Source organism: Dryobates pubescens, chromosome 25 (genome assembly GCF_014839835.1).
Source record: "Dryobates pubescens isolate bDryPub1 chromosome 25, bDryPub1.pri, whole genome shotgun sequence".
In the NCBI taxonomy this organism is placed as follows: domain Eukaryota; kingdom Metazoa; phylum Chordata; class Aves; order Piciformes; family Picidae; genus Dryobates; species Dryobates pubescens.
In genome coordinates, this window is record NC_071636.1 from 1,407,397 (window position 1) to 1,430,107 (window position 22,711).

Sequence of the window (22,711 nt, forward strand, 5' to 3'; positions counted from 1 at the left end):
GAGCGGGGGGGGGGCTCTGCCCCTGCCCCTCCGTCCCGACCGCCCCGGGGGGAGGCGGCAGCAGGGATGCGGCACCCGAGCTCCCAGCCCCGCGGCCAAGCGCAGCGTGGGGGGAGGCAGGGTGGGCTGCAGGACCCCTCCGTGGCCACCACCACCACCTCCCATCCCAGCAAGGGCTGCTGAGGGGCACAATTGTCCTGCGGTCATGGAATGCCTGGGGCTGGAAGGGAGCTGTGAAGGCCACCGAGCCCAACCCTCCTGCACTCAGCGGGGGTCGCCCACAGCGGTGGGGGATGCTCCACCCCTGCAACCATTCCAGGTCAGGTTGGTTGGGGCTCTGAGCAACCTGCTCTGGTTGCAGCTGTCCCTGCTGGCTGCAGGGGGGGTTGGACTGGATGACCTCTAAAGGATCCTTCCCACCCAAAGCAGCCTGTGAGCCCAGGGCCCCCCTGAGCGAGCGCCGAGGCAGTGCCAGGGAGGCAGAGCTCCCAACCAGGCACAAGGAGGAAGAAGAGATGCCACCAGGAGCTTTCATCCACAGCTTCTCAAGGCTCCCTGAGATGTTTCATGTTGGTGTTTTCTACCTGTCCAGGGAAAGTGAGGTGCAGGAAGCTGTGGGAGCAGAGATGGAGCTGGAAGAGCTCCCCCAGGAAGGAGCACGTTCTGCCTTGCCAAGAGGACCATGCCCCACGGCTTGGTGGCACTCAGCACCAGCCCAGAGGGATGCTGATGGCAACAGAGCAGGGACCCATGGTGTCCACCTTGCACCCCCACTTCTCATCACCCCCGTGGGGAGCTCTGGATGTGTCTCAGCCCAGGGGCCCAGGCTGTGCTGCTTTTCTCCTCAGTAACCCAGAGGGCACTGGAAAAGCATCACAGCAGCAGGGCATGGGCACAGCTGGCACACCTGGCACCAGCAGGAGCTGGGCTATGGCTAAGGGCTCAGTGGGAGCTTGGGCAGAGGAAGGAGCCAGCACCTTCAGGCTGCTCTGCCTCCACCATCCCTGGAGCAAAGGCTCCTCCGGCAGCCGCCGCGGTGGGGATTGGGATGGGAGCTGCCTGGCAGCACTCCAGCAGCTGCCTGCTCACAGACAATTACACACAGGGAGGAAATGAGGGCTGCTCCTGACTGCACAGTGACCCCCCCCCAGCGCCCATGATCCTGCAGGGAACCCCCACACACTGCTTGTGCTTTCTCCTAGCCTGGCATTTGTCGCCGCTGAGCAGCGGCAGGCAGGGCGAGCCCAGCTCCCCGCGCTCGGGTGAGGGCTGCCGGTGGCGTGGCTGTGCCACCACAAAACCCCAGGGGCCCGCTGGAGGAGGAAGGGCAGAGCCACGGGAAGCTCCTCAGGGCAGTGAGCCCCATGGCAGCTCGACTGAGCCCACCTAGCACTGCAGGGGTCCAGGGAGGTGCCCTGCGGCCCAGCTCGCTCTCCGTCTCCTGCAGTGGGAGCTCTGCAGGGAAATCCCAGCCCCTCACAGAGGGCAGCTGCTTCGGCTCTTTGCAGCATCAATAAAGCAAGGAGGAGAGAATGGCCCTGGCCCAGCCTCTTCATCTGCCAGGGAAAAGCCCTGAGGTGGCCTGCAGGCCCTTTGCAAACCCTCTGCACCCTGTGTGTCCCCTCTGCATGCTCCCTGCACCCTCTGTGTCCCCTCTGACTTTCTGTGTCCCCTCTGCAGCCTCTGTGTCCCCTCTGCACACTCCCTACACCCTCTGTGTCCCCTCTGCAACCTCTGTGTCCCCTCTGCACACTCCCTGCACCCTCTGTGTCCCCTCTGCATGCTCCCTACACCCTCTGTGTCCCCTCTGCAGCCTCTGTGTCCCCTCTGCACACTCCCTACACCCTCTGTGTCCCCTCTGCACCCTCTGTGTCCCCTCTGCCCCTCTGTGTCCCCTCTGCATGCTCCCTGCACCCTCTGTGTCCCCTCTGCACCCTCTGTGTCCCCTCTGACCCTCTGTGTCCCCTCTGCACGCTCCCTGCACCCTCTGTGTCCCCTCTGCCCAGCCAGGCAAGGAGCAGTAACTCTCCGTGCCTGCCCCCCAGGCTGTGCAGGAGAGGCAGAGTGATTAAGAGCAAGTTACATTCTCGTCAGTGCAGGGAAGGGGGGGAAGGGGGGAGGGGGGGAAGAGAAAAAACTTGATTTACAAGCAGTATTATGATAATCTCCTTCCTGCAGGAGGGAGGGTGGGCTCCAAGTGCACTCCCAGAGCCATCAAAGAAAATTTAGAGGGAGAGGGAGGGAGTGCAATTAAGCAGCCAGAGCTGGAGTGAATCAAGATAGGAGGAAGGGGAGAGTCCCACTCCCTGCATTCCTGCACTGGGGTTCCTCTGAGCTCTGCTCCTACCCAGGGCTGCTGGACTGATTTGATTTGAGGAACCACAAAGAGAAGCAAGGCAATAAGCCCCTCAACAGCCAAATGTGGTTTGGAGTGGCTAACCCAATCAGCAGAGTGCTGAACCGGTGCCAGGCCTGCAGCCCCAACAGAGAGCATCCACCCAGGCCCCCAGCGAGCCCCCAGCCCCTGGGAGTGGGGCACAGAGCAGGAGAAAGGCCTTTCCCCATCGTCCCAAGCAACAGGGAGAGGCTTAGCCTGCCTCATCTCCTGGGTCCACCCCACAGCCTGGCAAGGCTGGAGGGGGTGACTCGTGGCAGTGATGCTGGGGGCACCGTGCTGCTGCTGCCGGGAGGGAGATCTGCTGCCCCTGCCCGGTGCTGCCCGCACCAAATCCTCCTTCATTGCCCCCCCTGCTCATCTTCCTCCATCCCTACCTGTTCTCCCAAGCCCTGCCAGCCAGGTCAACCTTCCCCTTGCCCTGTTCTGGAACCGAACCCAGCCCTCCCCCCCCCGGCAGCCGCTGCTCCCTTCCTCCCACGCTGCCGTTTATTCTCTCCCCAGCACAACTTCTCCCCGGCCCCCGAGGCTTTGATGAGGCTCTTTGAAAGGCAGAAGATGATGCTCCAGTTGAAGGAAACACTTTTCAAAGGCTGCCACAAAAATAGCTGATAGGCCTGACGTTGCCTTGTTTCCTCTGCCTCCTTTGTAAACAAGGGAAGGAGGCTGCTGGGTGTCCCACTTTAGCTGCCAGGGAGTTGCACTTCCCAGCTCCGAGGAGGAGCAGGGTGGGAAGCAGTGGAGAAGGTCGGGAGGGACCTCACAGATCATTTAGTTCCAACCCCCTGCCAGGGGCAGGGACACCTCCCACTAGACCATGATGCTCAAGGCCTCATCCAGCCTGGCCTTGAACACCTCCAGGCTTGGAGGCTCCACAGCTCCCCTGGGCAACCTGTGCCAGTTCCTCACCACCCTCACGGGGAAGAATTTCCTCCTAATGCCTAAACTGAGCTCCTTCCAGCCTGAAGCCACTGCTGCTCATCCTGCCACTCCATGCCTTTGTACAAAGTCCCTCCCCAGCTCTCCTGGGGCCCCCTTCAAACACTGGAAGGCTGCTCGGAGGTCCCCCTGGAGCCTTCTCCTCTCCAGGCTGCCCAAGCCCAACCCTCCCAGCCTGGCCTCCCAGCAGAGGGCTTCCAGCCCTGCCAGCATTGCTGTGGCCTCCTCTGGCCCTGCTCCAACAGGTCCCTGTCTGTGCTGGGGACCCCAGAGCTGGCCCCAGCACTGCAGGAGGGGTCTCAGCAGAGTGGACACACAGGTACCTGTGGGTGAGATCCATGTGGGAGATGCCTCCATCTCCTCCTGTGCTTGGAAAATGTGTGCCCAGAGGTGTCCAGAGCTGCTCTGCTCACTGGGAATCTCCCAGCTCTTGCCTGTGTCCAAGCTGGGTGCCAGGCAGGGCAAGAAGTCCTTACTTGTCCTTCCTCCCTGCCCTGGCAGCTCCCAAGGGGATGGGAAATGCCTCTGCTGCTTCTCCAGGAAGCCCCTGGCTGGTGGTGTGCCTGCTCTGCAGCACACAGCCTTCCCCTCCCCAGCAATGCTGCAGATCCAGAGGGGAGCTCATCCCTGTCTGGGCTGCCACAGGGAAAAGGATGACCTGAGGCATGCAGCTCAGCCTGCTCCATGCCACCCAGGCTCCCTCCTTCTGCCCTTCCCACCTCAGGAGAGTTTCTTGTGCTGAGGTGAAGCTCCAGAGGCACAATCATGTGCTGCACCCCCCCTGCACACCACTGCAGCAGAGGGGTCTGCAGGGCCCAGGAGGGGAGAGGTGAGGAAAGGAGTCTCCAGGAGATGACAAAGAGCCCCCAGAGGATCAGTTGAAGCCCTTGAGGGACACCTTCAAGTGATCTCTAGCAGGCTGGAAAAGGGCAGAGGGAAGCTGTCTGCCCCAGCAGCTGCCTCCCACAGACTCCCAGCATGGTGGAGGTTAGAAGGGACCTCTGGGCTTCATCCAGTCCAACCCCCCTGCTACAGCAGGGCACCCACAGCAGCTTGCCCAGCAGCACAGTGGCCAGGGGGGGCTGGAATCTCTCCAGGGAAGGAGACTCCACAGCCTCTCTCTCCTGCAACCCTTCTGCCTGCCCAGCTGATGCAGCAGCCTCATGACACTGGGTGGTGGCACAGCAGCATCACAGGAGACTGGGATGGCAGTGCCCACCACTAACTCACCAGTGGCCTGCTGTAGAGGACTATGTACCCTGAAGGTGAGAGGAGTGAAGACAAACCTGCAGAGGGCCACTTTGCTCTGCCCTTGTGCTCAACAGCTGCAGCTCATCACCTACACCCAAAGGGGACACTGCTGTGTCTGCAGGAGTGGGGTGGCACACAACTGCTTGTGGCCTGCTGCTGAAGGGAGCCCAGGCTGGGCTGCTGGTGAGAGACAAACAGATCTGAGGTAGCTGATCCACACCTCCAGTGTCTCAACAGCTGGAAAACATCTCCTGTTATACAAGGAAGCTGGGGAGGGACTTTGGACAAAGGCCTTGCAGTGACAGGACCAGGGGCAATGGATTGAAGCTTGAGGAGGGCAGATTGAGACTGGAGAGTAGGGAGGGTGGTGAGACTCTGGCACAGGTTGCCCAGGGAGGCTGTGGCTGCCCCCTGCCTGGAGGTGTTTCAAGGCCAGGCTGGAGGAGGCCTGCAGCAAGCTGGGCTGGTGGAAGGTCACCCTGCCCATGGCAGGGGGCTGGGGCTAAATGCTCTATGTTTAAGTTCCCTTCCAGCCCAAACCATCCTGTGACTCCATGAAGCTGAGGGCAATGCTGCACCACAACCAGGACCAGCCAGGAGAGGAGCCGGCAGGAGCAGAGCCGGCAGCAGCTCAGCTCAGCACCGGGGCCTGCAGGAGCCCCACGGAGCGAGCTGAAGCCCCAGAGAGATGCTGTGTTGGAGGGGAAGCCTGGCAGGGAGAGGTCTGTGGAAGGAGCACAGCCCTGCCAAAGGACAAAGCTGCTTGTCTGGGCACAGGCGTGGAGATCTCCTCCTGGCCTGGGTACATCACAGGGCTTAAATCGCCGCAAATAAGCATGGCTGTGCGAGAAGAAAAGGCCCTGCAGCCAAAGGCCTGGCTGAGGGCAGAGCAGCAGCCTGTCCTGGGAGCCTTCCTGCGCTGGAGGATCCGAGGAAGGAGTGGAGCTTCCCATCTCCTACTGCAGCCTAAGCGGCAGAGCCCTGCCGGAGCCCAGGCAGCCGGAGCCCAGGCAGCCGGAGCCCAGGCAGCCGGAGCCCAGGCAGTGCCAGCCCAGGCAGCCGGAGCCCAGGCAGTGCCAGCCCAGGCAGTGCCAGCCCAGGCAGCCGGGGCCCAGGCAGTGCCAGCCCAGGCAGCCGGGGCCCAGGCAGTGCCAGCCCAGGCAGTGCCAGCCCAGGCAGCCGGGGCCCAGGCAGTGCCAGCCCAGGCAGTGCCAGCCCAGGCAGCCAGGGCCCAGGCAGCCGGGGCCCAGGCAGTGCCAGCCCAGGCAGTGCCAGCCCAGGCAGCCAGGGCCCAGGCAGCCGGGGCCCAGGCAGTGCCAGCCCAGGCAGCTGGGGCCCAGGCAGTGCCAGCCCAGGCAGTGCCAGCCCAGGCAGCCGGGGCCCAGGCAGCCGGAGCCGGCAGCACCAGCCCCGGGCGCAGGGAAATCAGCTTGCAGCCGAGGTGCTGGTGCTGTGCCCACAGAGCTCATCCGAAGGGATTAGCATGGTAACCACGTCATTAAGCATGAGACACTCAGCAGGCATCTTCAAAGGCAGGCAACAAGCCCCAGAGGTCACACAGCAGCAGCGCACCCTGCAGCTGCCTTCACCGCGGGGTGGGAGGGGAAGGGAGGAGAGGGGAGGGGAGGAGAGGGGAGGGGAGGAGAGGGGAAGGGAGGGGAGGGGAGGGGAGGGGAGGGGAGGGGAGGGGAGGGGAGGGGAGGGGGCTCCTCACAGGCACTGAAGCTGAAGTTCTTTACCCTGAGGCTGGTGAGACACTGGCACGGGTTGCCCGGGGAGGTGGTAGAAGCCCCAGCCCTGGAGGCTGGAGGGGGTTCTGGACAACCTGATCACAGACTTGCACAGAATCAACCAGGTCAGAAGAGACCTCCAAGGTCATCAGCTCCAACCTGTCACCCAACCAGCCCATGGCACCAAGGGCCTCATCCAGGCTTTTCTTACACACTGCCAGGGATGCCAGGAGGTGGTTGAGGCTTCATCCCTGGAGACATCCAAGCTCAGCCTGGCTGTGTCCCTGTGCAGCCTGCTCTGGCTGGAGCTGTCCCTGCTGCCTGCAGGGGGGTTGGACAGGATGCCCTTGGGGGCTCCCTTCCAACCTGATGCAATCTGTGTAGCTGGAAAGGTGCTGGGAAACTGCTCCATGGTCACCTGCAGGTCCCCAGCAACAAAAGCCTTTCCCCAAGGTGCTTAGCACTGGGTTTGCCACCCACCCTGATGAGCAACAGCCAAGTCATTGCCTGCCCTAGCCAAAACTCACTGAACTCTGTGGGAGTGCAGGAGCCATGCTCAGGGAAAGAGCAAGAAAGCTTCCTCAAGGTCACCCTCCTGAAGCAGGGAGTGGATACTCTGCACACAGCCTGCAGATTGAGGGCAAATCCCCAGGGCAAAGCAGGCTCTGGAAAGAAGAGACACAGCGCTGGGAGAGCTGGAGTCATGCTGGAGGAGCAGGGGACAGGCAGGCAGGAGGGTGGCTCTGACAGCTGGCATCCCAAAGAGTGATGGTGATCAAGAGCAGCCTCCCCAGACACCCACCCAAGCCTGGCCCCAAGAGCAACCAGCAGACACTGGCTGTGTCCCCAGCCATCTGCTTGAGGCTGCTGTGATGCTGCTCCAGCAGGCAGAGGCTGACAGCACACTCAGCATTCAGAGTGTGCCCAGCAGAGCCAGGGAGGTTCTCCTCCCCCTCTGCTCTGCCCTGCTCAGACCTCACCTGGAGCACTGCACCCAGCCCTGGGCTCCCCAGCTCAGGAGGGACAGGGACCTGCTGCAGAGAGCCCAACAGAGGCTACCAGGATGAGTGAGGGACTGCAGCACTGCCCTGGGAGGAGAGGCTGAGAGCCCTGGGGCTGCTGAGGCTGCAGAGGAGAAGCCTGAGAGGGGATCTAAGGAATGCTTCTAAATCTCTGAGGGCTGGGGGGCAGGAGGCAGGGCACAGGCTCTGCTCAGCTGCAGCCTGGCATAGGCCAAGGGGCAAGGGATGGAAACTGCAGCCCAGGAGGTTGCAGCTCAGCAGGAGGAGGAACTTCTGCCCTGGGAGGCTCCCAGAGGCCTGGAGCAGGCTGCCCAGAGAGGTTGTGGAGTCTCCTGCTCTGGAGCCTCTCCAGCCCCATCTGGATGTGTTCTGTGTGCCCTGTGCTGGAGTCTCTGCTCCTGCTCTGGCAGGGGGCTTGGGCTGGATGATCTCTGGAAGTCCCTTCCAACCCCTAGCATCCTGTGATGCTGTGAACACCTCCAAGTGCTGCTGCATGGCGACAGAGGAGGCATTTGTGGACTGTTGGGACCAGTCTGGGCAGCAAGGAGCTGCTGTGCTCTGTTTGTTTGGGTTTGCTTTCAACCCCTCCCTTCCTTTCTGCAGCAGGCAAGGGGGAAGGTCTTGCTTCACTTCATTAAAGAACTCTTCAAAGGCCACCCTGCACCTCCACTCAATTCCCAGGCACTGGCAGCAGAGCACAACAGGCATGGTTAATTATTCAAGTGTCTGAGCCTGCACTCCCCCCACTGATGCTGCCAACTCAACTTCTGCCAAGAAAGGCACTTCCCAGCATGGAGGATCAGGTGGAGGGATGGATGCAGAGAGGCTGAGAAGGCTGCTGAGGGAGGGAGGGCTGGGCAGGGTGACTGCCTGTGACACACACAGATCCAGGCTGGGTGGAGAATGGATGGAGAGCAGCCCTGAGGAGAAGGATTTGGAGGTGCTGGGGGGGTGAAAAGCTGGACAGGAGCCAGCACCCAGCACTGCCAGCCCAGAGCCAGCCCTGCCCTGGGCTGATCCCCAGCAGGGTGGGCAGCAGGGGCAGGGAGGGGATTCTGCCCCTCTGCTGTGACCTCCATACAGTGCTGGGGCAGCTCTGGAGTCCTCAGCACAGCCAGGGACCTGTTGGAGCAGGGCCAGAGGAGGCCACAGCAATGCTGGCAGGGCTGGAAGCCCTCTGCTGGGAGGCCAGGCTGAGAGTTGGGCTTGGGCAGCCTGGAGCAGAGAAGGCTCCAGGGAGACCTTAGAGCAGCCTTCCAGTGCCTGAAGGGAGCTACAGGAGGGCTGGAGAGGGCCTTGTGGCAAGGCATGGAGTGACAGGGCAGGGGTAATGGCTTCAAACTGGGAGAAGCTGAACTGAGATTAGACATGAGGAAGAAATCCTTCCCCATGAGGGTGGTGAGGCACTGGGAGAGGTTGCACAGAGGAGCTGGGGAGGCTGCAGGCCTGGAAGTGTTCAGAGGCAGGTTGGATGGGGCCTTGAGCAGGGTGCTGTAGCAGCAGGTGTCCCTGGCCATGGCAGGGGGGTTGGACCTAGGTGACCTTTAAGGTCCCTTCCAGCCCAAAGCATTGTGTGATTCTGTGCTGCACAGGTCCTTGGTGGCCATGAGCAGGGTGCTGGGCTGTGGCCAGCCCAGCCTGACCAGCACCAGAGCCTGTGTGAGAAGCGTGGCAGGGGTGGGAGCAGCAGGAGCTGGCTATGCAGGCAAGCTCATGCAGGGGTTAGTATCACAGCCAGTGATCCCATCACCCCACACAGAGTACCTGGCAGCAACCTACTTGGAAGTCTCAAATGCAGATAGGTCTTCTGCCCTGGGCTTGAGGCTAAACCAGCAAAACAAAACGAGGAAGAAGAAGAAGAAGAAGAAGAGGAAAGTCCTCTGTGAGAGGAGTGGTTGCATGTGGTGCACTCTGCAGCTTGCTCAGAGGGAAGCCAGCAGCAGCCTCCAGGTGGGGCAAGGGGCTGGGACCGTCCCAGCCTTGCTGAACCTGGGTTTTGCACTCCCTTCCCATCACAACTGCAAAGCCAAAGCCCTCCTGACCTCCCGGTGGCGCCAACAAAAGCAGCCTGGGATTCTCCTCCTGGTGTGCTCGGCTCACAGACTGCTGTGGAAGCCTTTGCTCCTGCCGGCTGAGGCGCAGGAGCCAAGCCAGCTCGGGTCCCCTCCCCTGGGAGGAGACAAGGAGACGCTCCAGCTTCAAAGCAGCAGAAGACTGGCTGCAGAGAGCCAGCTGCAGCCACCGGCCCCGGCAGAGATGGAAATGAAGTCCCAGCCACCGCCTTTAAGTGAGACAAATGGGCCCATCCCCCGGCCTCTGGCACAAGTGTGCGGCTCAGCATTTCCCCTTTCAACTGAGGACTCTGAGCACGCAGACAGGACCTGCCCAAACCTACCGGGAGCAGAAATGCCTTTGGAGCCTGCCACGACCAAAGGGGCTGTGAAGCTGTTTATATCCTCTGCTCTGGTGGGACAGGAACCTGAATAGCTCAGGGCCAGCACGGGGAAACCAGGGAGCAAGATCTGCTAGATCCATTTCCCTGCCCCAGTTCAGTGATCACAGGCTCCCAGACATGAAAGCCACCACGAGCTGGTGCCTTCAAATCGGTCCAGACAGAACTCTCAGCTGGGAGCAGCAGAGAGAGAAGGATTTGGGTTGAAAGCCTGGGGCTGTTATGGCCCATCCTGGGCTACACTGAAGTCCTTCAGAAGGAGGGCTGCTGGCAGGACACCAGCTGGGGAAAAGCCTCTGCAGGGTGGGAGTAAAACCAAACACACAAAAAAAGGCTTTGGGAGGGTCAGAAAGGCTTTGGGGGTGAGTGGGGCTGAGCACTCCATCCCACTGGACCAGCTGTGGATGTGCCCCCAGCCCCTCACTGCCCTGAGCCCAGCTGGGAGAACAGCAGAGCTGCTAAGCAAGAGGAGAAGAATGGGATGGAAAGCAAGGAATGGGCTCTGTGGGCACCTCTCAGGTGTGACTCTGGGCTAGCAGAGCCAGACCTCAGCTCTCTGGCTAAGCCACTCCTCTAAAGCAGGTGGTTTTGAGGTCCCCAGCACAGGCTGCAGGCAGCTCCCCCACCCCCCTGCCAGTGAAAGACTCTGCTGCCAGCATGGGAATCTGCACTACAGGTTTCTTCACAACAGCTTAAAAGAGAGGATGAAGCTTTTGGCTTTTGCTGCTGAGAGCCAGGAAGCCAGGAGTATTTCTGTCCCTATTATTCCCCAGACAAGCTCAGTGTGGCTCCCTGGCAACACCTGCAGGGAATGCCTGCACTGGGCAGGAAGGGTTTTCCTGTTCCCAGCACCACCAGGGTTGCAAATCCCTTCTAACAGCACCCCTGGGCATTTCTGGCTAAGGTTCAGCAAGACCTTCAGACCCTGAGAGCCCTTTGCAAACCTCCCTCCACGCAGCAGTGCAGCTGTCTCCTGGTTGTGCACACACAGGGCAGCAGCAGCTGCAGTCCCCTGGTTCCAAGCTAAGCAGCCAGGGGAGAAAAGCCTAACAAAAAACCACTTTTATTATAACAACTTGTGCAAAACAGAAGGGGGGGCTGGTGCTAAAGGGGTTTCATCAGGTGAGGTACAAACTGGAGCCCTCTGGTACCTTTTTGATGGTGTTGTGCTTGCTGCTGCCTCTGCTGGTGTTCTCATTGTGCAGGATGTCCAGGGCTGTCTCCCTCTCCTTCAGCTTCAGCGCCTCGATTTCGGTCTTCAGCTCGTTCAGCTGCTCCTGCAGGTGCTTGCTCTTCTCCATGTACTCCACCCTAGCAGGAAACCAACAGAGACCTGGCTTAGTCCTGGCACGTGGTGATGGGAGACTCTGGCAGCTGACAGCAGAATTGCAACAGGGAAAGTGTGCAGTGGGTAAGGAACTGGTTGGATGATGGCATCCGAAGGGTGGTGGTCAACGGCTCCATGCCCAGGTGGAGATGGGTGACAATGGTGTCCCTCAGGGGTCTGCACTGGGGCCACTGCTGCTCAATATCTTCATCAATATATTGGTAAGAGGAAGACATTTTTGATGCTGAGGGTGGTGAGAGCCTGGCCCAGGCTGCCCAGAGAGGTGGGAGATGCCTCATGCCTGGAAGCATTCCAGCTGAGGTTGGTTGTGCCTCTGAGCAACCTGCTCTGGTTGGGGTTGTCCCTGCTGGCTGCAGGGGGGTTGGACTGGGTGAGCTTCAGAGGTCCCTTCCAACTCAAACCAGTCCATGCCTGGGGAGACCACACCTGGAATATTGCATCCTAGTTTGGGATTCCTAATTCCAGAGAGACAGAGATCTGCTGGAGAGCCCAAGAGAGGCTGTGAGGATGATGAAGGGCCTGGAACATCTCTGCTTGGAGAAAGATTGAGAGGCCTGGGGCTGGTTAGTCTGGAGAGGAGAAGGCTGAGAGGAGACCTTATCCATGTCTATGAATATCTGAGGGGTGGCTGTCAGGTTGAAGGTGCCAGGCTCTGTTTGGTGGTGCCCTGTGACAGGACAAGGAACACCAGGGCTAAGCTGGAAGCCAGCAAGTTCCACCTCAGCATGAGGAGAAACTTCTTTGGTGTGAGGCTGCTGGAGGCCTGGAGCAGGCTGCCCAGAGAGGTTGTGGAGTCTCCTGCTCTGGAGACTTTCAAACACACCTGGATGTGTTCCTGTGTGAGCTGCCCTGAGTGGCAGGGGAGTTGGACTGGGTGATCTCTGGAGGTCCCATCCAACCCCTACCATTCAGTGATTCTAGGACCATGACCACACAGTTTCAGTCTCCATGGTGCTGGCTTCAGCTCCATTCCACCACACCCTCGCTCAAGCCCAGCTCACAAACTCAACAGCACAAATGCTGGCAGTGAGGAAGGTCCCTCCTGTACTGCCTTCTCATGGTTCAGAAGCACTGAGCTTGTAGAATTGTGTGGGAGCAAGCACTGCCCCCAAGACACCAGGTATTTTTGAGACACACAGTATGCCTGGGAGGGAGAAAAGGCTCCCAAAAAAGGAAAGACAAAAAAAACCCCAAGCCACCAAAGCCAGCCCTTGTCAGGGCTCAGCCCTTGCATGGTGCAGCATGGACTGGAGAAAAATCACACCACACCAGCTCTGTACTTGTGATGAAACACTGAGAGCCAGGTCCAAGCAGCAGCAGGCTAACAAGAACCCTCCCAGAGTGCCAAAACCTGCAGCAGGGTTTAGCTCAGCACCTGAGGAAGGAGAACAGTCCCGGAGCAGCCAGCAGAAGCAGGCTACAGCTCTCAGCTTGCAGCAGAGCCAAGCTCTTCCTGCTCAGGAGAGTGGGATGACCTAGTTAGCAACCTGGGTACAGAACCAGGAATTATCCTGTTATTGTCAGCTTCTCTCTGTTTCTTTCTGGCTTCAGGGAAAGTCCCTAACCTCTGCCTCTAGCCCAGTGTCTGGGGGAGGCAGAGAGGGGCCTGAGCAGAGGCACAACCAACCACCCTCTGGGGTCCCAGGGTGTTTCATTCCAGCCCCCAGGAAGCTGTGGCCAGAGAACTATGGGAGAGCCCTTCTGGCTTTGATCTACCCCCCAAGTCAAGGAACAAAGCACATTATTCCTGCAGAGATTAGAATCTGCTCTGCTTTGATTTCAGCTCAACTGGCAATCTTGAAGGCTGCCCTCCCCCCTCAGGGGAGCACCAGCTCAAAGCTGCTCACCACAGCCACGCTTGCTGGCGCTCAGCTTTCCTGGCGAACCGGGACGCAGATTCCAGGAGGAAGGGATGAGAGCCCCAGGGGGGGGACCTCAGCACACATCCCAGCTGCCTCCAGCACCTCTGGACACTCAGCTACCAGCTCAGTGCCCCAGCAGCCAGGCTGCTGCTGCTGGCTGTCTCTGCAACACAGACACTTCCAGCCCCAACGAGAGCTGGCTTGCCCCTGTGGCAACTGAGGCACAAACCCCAGAGTCCCAGCGTGGTGAGGCTTGGAAGGGACCTCTGGAGATCAGCCACTCCAACCCCTCTGCTAAAGCAGGGCACCCCCAGCAGCTTGCCCAGCAGCACAGTGCCCAGGGGGGGTTGGAAGCTCTCCACACAAGGAGACTCCACAACCTCCCTGGGCAGCCTGCTCCAGGCCTCCAGCAGCCTCACACCAAACAAGTTTCTCCTCCTGTTCAGATGGAATCTCCTGGGTTCCAGTTTGTGCCCTCTGCCCCTTGTGCTGTCCCTGGGCACCACTGAGCAGAGTCTGGCCCCAGCCTCTTGCCCCCCACAGCTCCTTTAGCTCTTGCTGAGCATTGCTCAGATCCCCTCTGGGGTTGCTCTTCTCCAGGCTCAGCAGCCCCAGGGCTCTCAGCCTTTGCTCCTCACAGAGCTGCTCCAGGCCCCTCAGCATCTTTGGAACCTCCCCTGGGCTCTCTCCAGCACTTCCCTGTCTCTCCAGAACTGGGAGGCCAGGACTGGATGCAATATTCCAGGGCAGAGCAGAGTGGGAGAAGAAACCTCCCTTGACCTGCTGGCTGCGCTCTTCTTCAGGTCCCCCTGACATCCCAGCCCTGGCCTAGCCTGGATGCATGCCACATACTTCTCCTTCTCGATTTCCATGGACAGCCTCTTCATGTCTGTATCCTTGAAGTCGAAGGAGAGGCTCTCGTTGATGAGGTTGAAGCTGGGCAGGTCTGTCGGCAGCGGCGGCGTGCTCGAGTTCATGGCCTGCTGGAGAGAGACACAGCGCTGATGAACCACTGTGGAGGAATCCTGCAGCAAACCTTCTGCAGCATCAAGGGAGGATCAAAGCACCACCTCAGCAGCCAGCACAGGGTGCTGTAGCAACACCCTGAGCTGCTGCTCCCACAGGTGGCACCACGCTGGTGGCAGGGGGTGGGGGCACGCCGGCCGCCAGCGGAGGCGCGCGGGAAGGATCTCACCGGGGAAGGGGAAGGGGCAGAGGTGGTCCTGAGGAACCACCACCTGGTTTGTCTGACCCAGCCTCACACCTTCTGGAGAGCAGACCATGAGGTGTTAGGTATTGGGTTGGACTTGATGATGTCTGAGGTCTTTTCCAACCTGGCTGATTCTCTGACCAGCTGCTGATCTCAGCACAGAGGATGCTGAGCACTCCAAGGTGCTGCAGTGCCCGGTGCTCCGAGCACCAGCCCAGCCTGAAAGCCCCCTCCTGCTCCACTCCCCCTTCAGTTCAGAGCTATTGCTCCTCTCTCTGCTCTTTGCAGAGATAAAGAGGACACAAACCAACCCCTGCCTTCAAAACCTGTTGACACACCTCAGCATAATCTCAGTTTGACAACAATGTTGGGCAGAAGTCGCTCCTCGAGAGCTATCTGACAGCTATCTAACATTAACTATCTGAAGGGGACCTACAGGAAGGCTGCAGAGGGACTGCTTAGAAGGGCTTGCAGTGATAGGATGAGGGTCAATGGCTTGACACTGGAGCAGGGCAGATTCAGGCTGGACATCAGGAGGAAGTTCTGCACAGTGAGGCTGGGGAGACACTGGGACAGGCTGCCCAGGGATGTGGTTGTGAGGCCCTGTCCCTGGAAACTTTCAAGATCAGAGCTGATGGATCCCTGGGCAGCCTGCTCTAGTTGGAGCTGTCCCTGCTGACTGCAGGGGGGGTGGACAAGATGCCCTTGGAGGGTCCCTTCCAAGCTGGTGCCGTCTGTGCCTCTGTGTAAATCACATTGGTGAAGCACAAGGTTTGAAGAGCGGCAATGCAAGACTCTGTGTGTGTGACAGCAGGGTCCTGCACCTCACTGCCCCCCAAAGCATGAACCAAGAGCAACCTAACCCCAAGGCTTAACTTGGGGTGCAGCTTAGGGTCCACAACCCAGGCTGACACACTTTTATCTTGGCAGCAGTTTGCAGTTCCAAGCAGCCAGGAGGCACTGCTGGGAAACGCAGAGGCAAGGCAGGGAACGATTCGTATCGCCCCCGAGCAGGAGCCTGGGACATTCCTCCTCCTGGAAAGGCTGTGACATCCCCCACAGACACACACTCAGATTTTTATCTTCCCCTAAAAAAATGTCCCTTCTCCCAGTCCAAACCCCTGTCACAGCTCTAACAAATGACCTCATTACCAGCAGAGGATAAGTGGCCTGGCTCAAGCCATCGCTCTGCTCTCCCAACACGTTACACGAGGTCGCAAGCGGTGGCACATGTCAAGGGTGGCACAGTGGCTTCAGACAGCAGAATATGTGCCTGCAGCTGAGTCAGAGCCTCTGCCAGTGTGCTGAGCCCTCATTCTGGACAGGAGAAATCCAGCCCAGCACCTAAAAGGCACCCACCTCGCTGCTAGCTGCTCCTGCTTGCTTTAAGTGATCCCTGTAATGAAACCAACACACCCAGAGCAGCCTGGCCTGGGGGGGTGGCAGGAGATGGTGTTAAGCTACCAGCTCCAGCGACCCAGATCTTCAGCTCCAGCTTCTTTCCCTCATTTCTCCTATCTGGGCTGCTCCAGGGATGGTTTGCAGTGAGCTTTGCCTCCCCAGGACCTGTGGTGACAGATTTACTCTGCACAATAACCTGCCCCTTCCCTCGCTGCCAGCCTGGCGTGCACAAACAGCCAGGGCCGGCCCCCAGCTCGGCCCTCTGGCTGCACAGAGCCGGCAGGGGTGGCACTCCCTTCACCCTCAGGAGGCAAAGCAGGGATGCAACCACCTAGGACAAGCCTAAACAAGGCAGCACCCAAAAGTTAAGACTCACAGAAGAAGGAAAGAGGGTTTCTTGCTCCCCTGTGCAATGGCTTCCAGGGCAGGATACAGCCACATGGATTCAGGAGCAGGCACTGGAAGCAGAGTGTTTGAATTCCAGTCCCCAGGGCAAGGGGACAGCTCTGCCACAGCCCTCCCCTGATTTCAGCACTACATGGATCGTGGAATGGCTTAGGCTGGAAGAGACCTCAGAGATCATCTACTCCAACCTCCCTGCCATGGCCAGGGACACCTCTCAACCAGACTTGGCTGCTCAAGGCCTCATCCAGCCTGGCCTTGAACACCTCCAGGGAGGGGACATCCACAGCCTCCCTGGGCAACCCATACCAGAGTCTCACCACCCTCAGACTGAAGAACTTCTTCCTAAGCTCCAGGCTAACCCTGCTCTCCCTCAGCTTCAAACCCTTCCCCCTTGGCCTTTCTCAGATACCCTTAGGAACAGCCTCTCTGCCTTCCTGCAGGATCCCTTCAGCTATTGGAAGGCAGCTCAAAGGTCCATCCAGAGTTTCCTCTTCTCCAGGCTGAACACCCCCAGCTCCCTCAGCCTATCCTCATGGCAGAGGTGCTCCAGCTAGGAGGAGATTCAATTCTCTTCCCATGTAAGCCACAGAGCTGTTTGCAAAGCCCTTCCCACGTGAGCTTCTCCCAGCTCTGCCAGGCAGGGCAGCCAGGAGCATCAGGAGCAGCCTGCTGGCCTTCAAATAACCTTTAGGATTTTAGCCAGCACCAGCTCAGTGAGTTGTGCTTTAAAAACAAGCCCAAGCAAGAGCAGTAACAGGAATTTCAGTTGCTGCAACCATTAAGTGCAGACACCAATTTGTCAGGGTTACCACAGACACTTCTTGGCTGTCCTCAGCAAGGAAAACCTGGGAGAAATCAGAGAGCAGCAGCAGTGAGGAAGAGTAAGGGAAGAGCAAAGAAAGCTGAGGACAATCTTTTGAGCAGGGCCTGTTGTGCCAGGACAAGGGGTGATGGTTTGAAGCTGAAAGAGGGAGATTCAGCCTGGAGAGAAGGGAGAAATGTTTGACACTGAGGGTGGGGAGAGCCTGGCCCAGGTTGCCCAGAGGTGGGAGATGCCCCTTGCCTGGAAGCATTCCAGGTGAGGTTGTCTGGGGCTGTGAGCAATCTGCTCTGGTTGCAGCTGTCCCTGCTGGCTGCAGGGGGGTTGCCCTAGATGACCTTTACAGGTCCCTTCCCACCTAAACCAGTCCATGACCCTGCAGTCACACTGCTGTGTGTGTGTGTTGAGGGCAGAGGAGGGGGAGGTGCTGGGATCTGGCTCCTGTGCAGCACTTCATGGAGGGCCTTTGGGTGAGCCTTCCTCCCCTGCCTGCTCACTGAGGATAACCTTTGAAGGTCCCTTCCAAGCCCAAACATTCCATGCTTCCATGGTTAAAGAGCACACTGAGGTGCAACACTGAGAGCCAAGCACTCCCCTGCCACCTGCAATGATGCAGGGCAAGCCCCACGGGAGGGGCAGAGATTTGCAACCCAGGGGACAGGAGTGCCACTGCCACACAGGCATCTGATAAAGGGCACACAGCCCTACTCCAATCTGTGTTTCCTCACCTGAAACAAACTGCTTAACCCTGGTACTGCATTACAGCAATTGCCTGCAGTTAAGCAGGCAGGCATGGCACTGACAGAGGTCATCCCTCTGCAGCACAGAGCCAGGCAGGGGGAGCACAGGGCAAGCGGTGTCAGGAGGCTTCCTCTGCAGGCAGAGCTCCTCCTGTTGCTGCTGCTGCCTGTCCTTCACTCCTCAAGCACTTGGGCAAGCCTAAGACAGCTGCTTACTGCTTCAAGAGGATCCAAGAGGCTGTGACTGCCTTTCATCTTGCCATGAGTGGTACCTGAAGGGCAGTGAAGGAGGCAAAGAGCTGTCAGCAAGGCAGTAAAGAATGAATTGTTCTGCCAGTCCTGATGGCCTGAGAGTCAGCTTCACATCTTCTTTCTCATGCATCACCTACCAGTCCCACCACAAAGGCAGCCTGGGCTTCAAGGACTAAAAAGACACTGACACAAGCTTGAAAGAAGCAGGGTGGGAAACTGGAAAAGGGAAAAAAAAGCCCTGAAGATTTAACTGTTGCTTGCCTTGCCTGCAACAACATCCAGCCAGTCCCCCTCCTGCTCTTGATCCCCTGAGGGAAGTCCTGTCTAGGTCTCAGAGCCAGGGGACATCACAGCACAAGCCCTAAGAGTACAGAAGGGAACAAGTTGAGCATGAAGCCCTCATTAAGGAAGAGAGGAGCTGAAAGTGTGCACTGTTTGTCAGAGCTGCCATCCACCTGAGGGAGATGAGCCTCCCAACAGCAGCTCTCAGAGCTGCTTCATGCCCCAGGCCAGCCTGGGCTTGTTCCCTCCCCTGAGCTGCCTGCTGGGTCCTTCAGTGAGCAGGCAGGGGAGGAAGGCTCACCCAAAGGCCCTCTTTGAAGTGCTGCACAGGAACCAGATCCCAGCACCTCCCTCTCCTCTGCCCCCAAACACAAACACAGCAGCAGCAGCACAGAACCAGAGAGTGGCTTGGGTTGGATGGGACCTGTAAAGCTCACCCAGTCCAACGCCGCTGTGCTCTGGTTGCAGCTGTCCCTGCTGGCTGCAGGGGGGTTGGGCTGGATGGCCTTTAGAGGTCCTTTCCAACCCAGACCTGTCTGTGCCTGCATGAAGGAGCCTGCAGGTACAGATGCCAGCCTCAGCACCAGCTCAGCTGCCAGCTCCAGGTCCATCAGCAGGGCTGGCTCCGGATGCCGCCGAGCTCTCAGCCCTCAGCACAGCCAGGCAGCCAGCCTGGGGGTGGTGACAGGTGGGAGCTGGCTGGAGGGAAGCTCCTGATGGGTTTTTGCAGGCCCTGCAGCACCATCAGAGGAGTTGAGGACAGAAGTGCCAGACAGGTCTGAGCAGTGGCCATGCAGTCTGGAGTGTCAGTCCCCAGCAGCAAGCAGGAGCAGCTGCTGCAGGGGAAGGTGTGAAACCCTCTTAATGGGCAAGTATGGAATAACCTCCTTGCAAGGAAGGTTTTCTTCCCCAGCACACAGATAAACTGCAGTTTATGCCCACAGAATGAGTGCACAGGTTCTGAACAACGCTCAGCCTGCCAAGCCAGACCAAGGACCTCCTCTCTCCTCAAGCTTTTTTAACCCTGTTTTAAGGGCTAGTGCTGAGCTGGAGCAGTCCCCACCTGAGCCACCAAAGTGCAGCTCTGACCTGTTTGCTGAATTCATTTTCCCTCTCACAGAAGCCCAGCAGGGTGGGATTGGAAGTGACCTCTGGAGATCATCCACTCCAACCCCCCTGCTAAAGCAGGGCACCCCCAGCAGCTTGCTTGCAGTGCCCAGGGGGGGTTGGAAGCTCTCCACACCAGGAGACTCCACAACCTCCCTGGGCAGCCTGCTCCAGGGCTCAGCCCCCTCACACCAAACAGCTTTCTCCTCCTCTTCAGATGGAACCTCCTGGGCTCCAGTTTGTGCCTGCTGCCCCTTGTGCTGTCCCTGGACTCTTGCCCCCCACAGCTCCTTTAGCTCTTGCTGAGCATTGCTCAGCTCCTCTCTGGGGCTGCTCTTCTCCAGGCTCAGTGGCCCCAGGGCTCTCAGCCTTTGCTCCTCACAGAGCTGCTCCAGGCCCCTCAGCATCTTTGGAGCCTGCCCTGGGCTCTCTCCAGCAGTTCTCTGTCTCTCCAGAACTGGGGAGGCCAAAACTGGATGCAATATTCCAGGTGTGGTCATCTTGTCCACCCTCCCTGTAGTCAGCAGGGACACTTCCAACCAAGGTCAGGCTGCCCTTGGCCACAAGTCTGACCTTGAATCTCTCCAGGAACAGGCCTTCAGCCACATCCCTGGGACACCTGTTCCAGTATCTTGCCACTCTCATTGTGAAGATCTTCCTCCTGATGTCCAACCTAAATCTGTCCTGCTCTGATTTCAAACCAGTGCCCCCTGGCCTATCAGCAGAGACCCTTCCCAGTCCCCCCCCAGCCTTTCTGCAGGCCCCCTTCAGATACTGAAATGCAGCTCTAGGGTCTCTCTGAAGCCTTCTGTCTGCCTCTGTGCCAAGAGGAGAGGGGTAGGAGGCTCCTGCAGGCTGCAGAGCAGGGCTGGGGCCCGGGGAGTGTGCCACAGGTCACTGTCTCACCGTGTAGGAGGACTTGCTGGTGATCTCCAGGAGCTTCTGCTTGGCTCTCCGCTCCGACTCGCGAGCCTCCTGCAGGTCCTGCTTCAGCTGCTCAGCCTCCTTCGCCCTGCAGAGCACCACAGCAAGCAGCACATGTCAGAGCCCAGCTCAGAGGAAGCAGAAGAGGGACAAGCAGGACTGCAGGGCTGGAGGTGAAGCTGGACAGGAGCAGGCAGTGTGAGCTTGCAGCCCAGGAGGCAAATCACAGCCTGGGCTGCACCCAAAGCAGCGTTGCCAGCAGAGCCAGAGAGGGGATTCTGCCTCTGCTCTGCTCTAGGGAGACCTCACCTGGAGCCCTGTGTGCAGCTCTGGAGCCCTCAGCACAGGAAGGACCTGGACCTGATGGAGATGGTCCAGATGAGGACCATGAACAGGATCAGGGGTTGGAGCAGCTCTGCTACCAGGACAGGCTGAGGGAGCTGGGGGTGTTCAGCCTGGAGAGGAGGAGGCTCAGGGCAGACCTCAGAGCAGCCTGGCAGGACCTGAAGGAGGCTACAGGAAGGCTGCAGAGAGACTGTTGCCAAAGGCCTGCAGGGACAGGACCAGGGGCAATGGCTCCAGACTAGAGCAGGGCAGACTGAGATTGGGTATCAGGAAGAAGTTCTTCCCTGTGGGGCTGCTGGAACACTGCAACAGGCTGCCCAGGGAGGTGGCTGAGGCTCCAGCCCTGGTGAGGCTCAAAGAGGCCCTGGGCCTCTCATTGGGGATGTCCTGCTGAGTGTGGGGAGGTTGGACTGGAGGAGCTTTGGAGGTCCCTTCCAGCCTGGCCCATTCTGTGTTCTATGAACAGGTTGAGATTTGCCCCAGAGCAAGCTGTAAAGTAGGAAATCATCAGAGCAGGGAAAGAGCAGAACCAGTGGCTTGTGGGATGTCCTCAGCAGCACAGAAAGCCAAGCCATGGGAAACAGCTCTGGCATGGGCTGTGCACCAGTGAGCAAGGCTAAGGCTGGAGAACCATGGCAAGGTGCCAGAGCTGGAAGAGCAACTCCAGAATCTTGGCTGTGCAGCAGGAGGGGCAGCCTTTTTGACAACTAAACCTGTACTAATGATTATTTACTACACTGAAAAGGAAGAAGCACCCAGGACTGCAAAGCTTTGCCTGCCTGCAGGGCCTGATGATTCTAGGAGTGTTTACCCTTGAGGCTCAAGCAGCTCTCAACAAGGAGAAGCCAGAGGAGGGAAGGATGCTTTCTCTGCCAGGTTGAGATCTGAGGGGAGACTTCACAAGACAGGAAGAGAAGGACAAGGGCCGGCACAGAGCAAACTCTCATGTGGAAAGGTGTAATCAGCTGGAAGGGAACAAGAATGATTTTTCACTTGCTTGCTACCAGGTGCACCCTGGGACCTGGGCTCTGCTATCAAGAGGATGGCAACAGCAATTTTAACAAGGAAGCACTCCAGGAGCAAGGGAGACCTCAAAGCTAACCTGAACCAGAGGCCTTGTAAAGGAAAACTAAACAACTGAGGGGGAAACAGAGGAATAAAGAGAGACTCTGGAAGGCAGATCCACCATCCAGGAGGGAAAAGCAACCCAAGTGTTGTCAAACACCTCGGGGAATGCAGTGGGTGTTTGCAGAAAGAACCCAAAAGTAGAGCTGGCTTCTGCTGCTGCTGCTGTCAGGGTGTGAGTGGGGTGGAAGGCAGAGTGCCAAGGACCTCAGAATCATAGGCTCACAGAACTGCTTTGGCTGGGAGAGACCTTTAAGATCGTGAAGTCCAACGCTCTCCCACACCAGCTGATCTCCCCTTCCCCTGCTGCCTTCAGCAGGGCCACTCTCCCAAAGAAGGCTTCAGAGAAGGGTCTCCAGCTCCAAGCCAGGGAAAGATGAGGGCCACCAGTGCTCCAGCAGCACCATTTCCCACCCAGGGACGAGCCTGTCTGTGGCAAACAGTGGAGATGGAGCTTGCAACCAGCTGAGCCCTGGGGCCCTCTGCCGCCGCGCACGGCCAAGGGCTCACGTCGAAACCGTTGGCTGGACTGGCCCAAGGCAGGAGCCACCACTTCAGCTAAGCCAGGAGGGGGTTGGAAAGCAAAGCAGAGGCAGCTGCAAGGTGGTACCCTCTGACCTCCTCTCCGACTCCTCGGCCATTTTCAGTGCCAACATCTCTGCCTCTAGCACCTTCTGTTCCATCAGCCGCTTCTCCTCCTCGGTCCGGATGGCCGTGGCTTTGATCCGCTGCATCTCCTGCTCAGCCTCAGCTGCCTTCTGAGCCAGCAGCTTGGCCTCCTCCTCTGTGATCTGAGCCTTCTCAGCCAGCAGGTCTGCTGTCTCTTCAGACCTCATCTGAGAATGAAGGCAGGGTTAAGCCACGGGGCACACCCAGCGTCCCCCCAGAGCTGCTCACAGCAAGAGCCTGGAGCTGCACTCCGCAGCCCAGAGTCCCTTCCCTCCCATCAAAGCCTGCAGTCTTCTGCCACCAAGACCTGGATGCACCCAGGCTCCAGCCCAAATCCTCCTCCTTTGTGCTCCTCCCACAGCAGGCCAGCAGGATGAGATCAACTCCATCCAGCCTCCTGGTCACCATCCACCAACAGCCTGAGAAGGGAGG

The 22,711-nt window shown here is 58.9% G+C and overlaps 1 protein-coding gene across 1 annotated transcript in view; it reads right to left on the reverse strand.

Annotated features, from left to right (window-relative positions):
* The window catches only part of NF2 (NF2, moesin-ezrin-radixin like (MERLIN) tumor suppressor), a 56,231-nt gene that overhangs the window by 187 nt on the left and 33,333 nt on the right, over positions 1-22,711 (reverse strand). Inside the window, exons 12-15 of the mRNA XM_054172992.1 lie at positions 22,229-22,446; positions 20,123-20,228; positions 13,852-13,982; positions 10,941-11,100 (exon numbers count right to left, since the gene is read on the reverse strand). Of these exons, the coding sequence (XP_054028967.1) occupies positions 10,941-11,100; positions 13,852-13,982; positions 20,123-20,228; positions 22,229-22,446 (615 nt within the window). The remainder of the gene's footprint in view (positions 1-10,940; positions 11,101-13,851; positions 13,983-20,122; positions 20,229-22,228; positions 22,447-22,711) is intronic.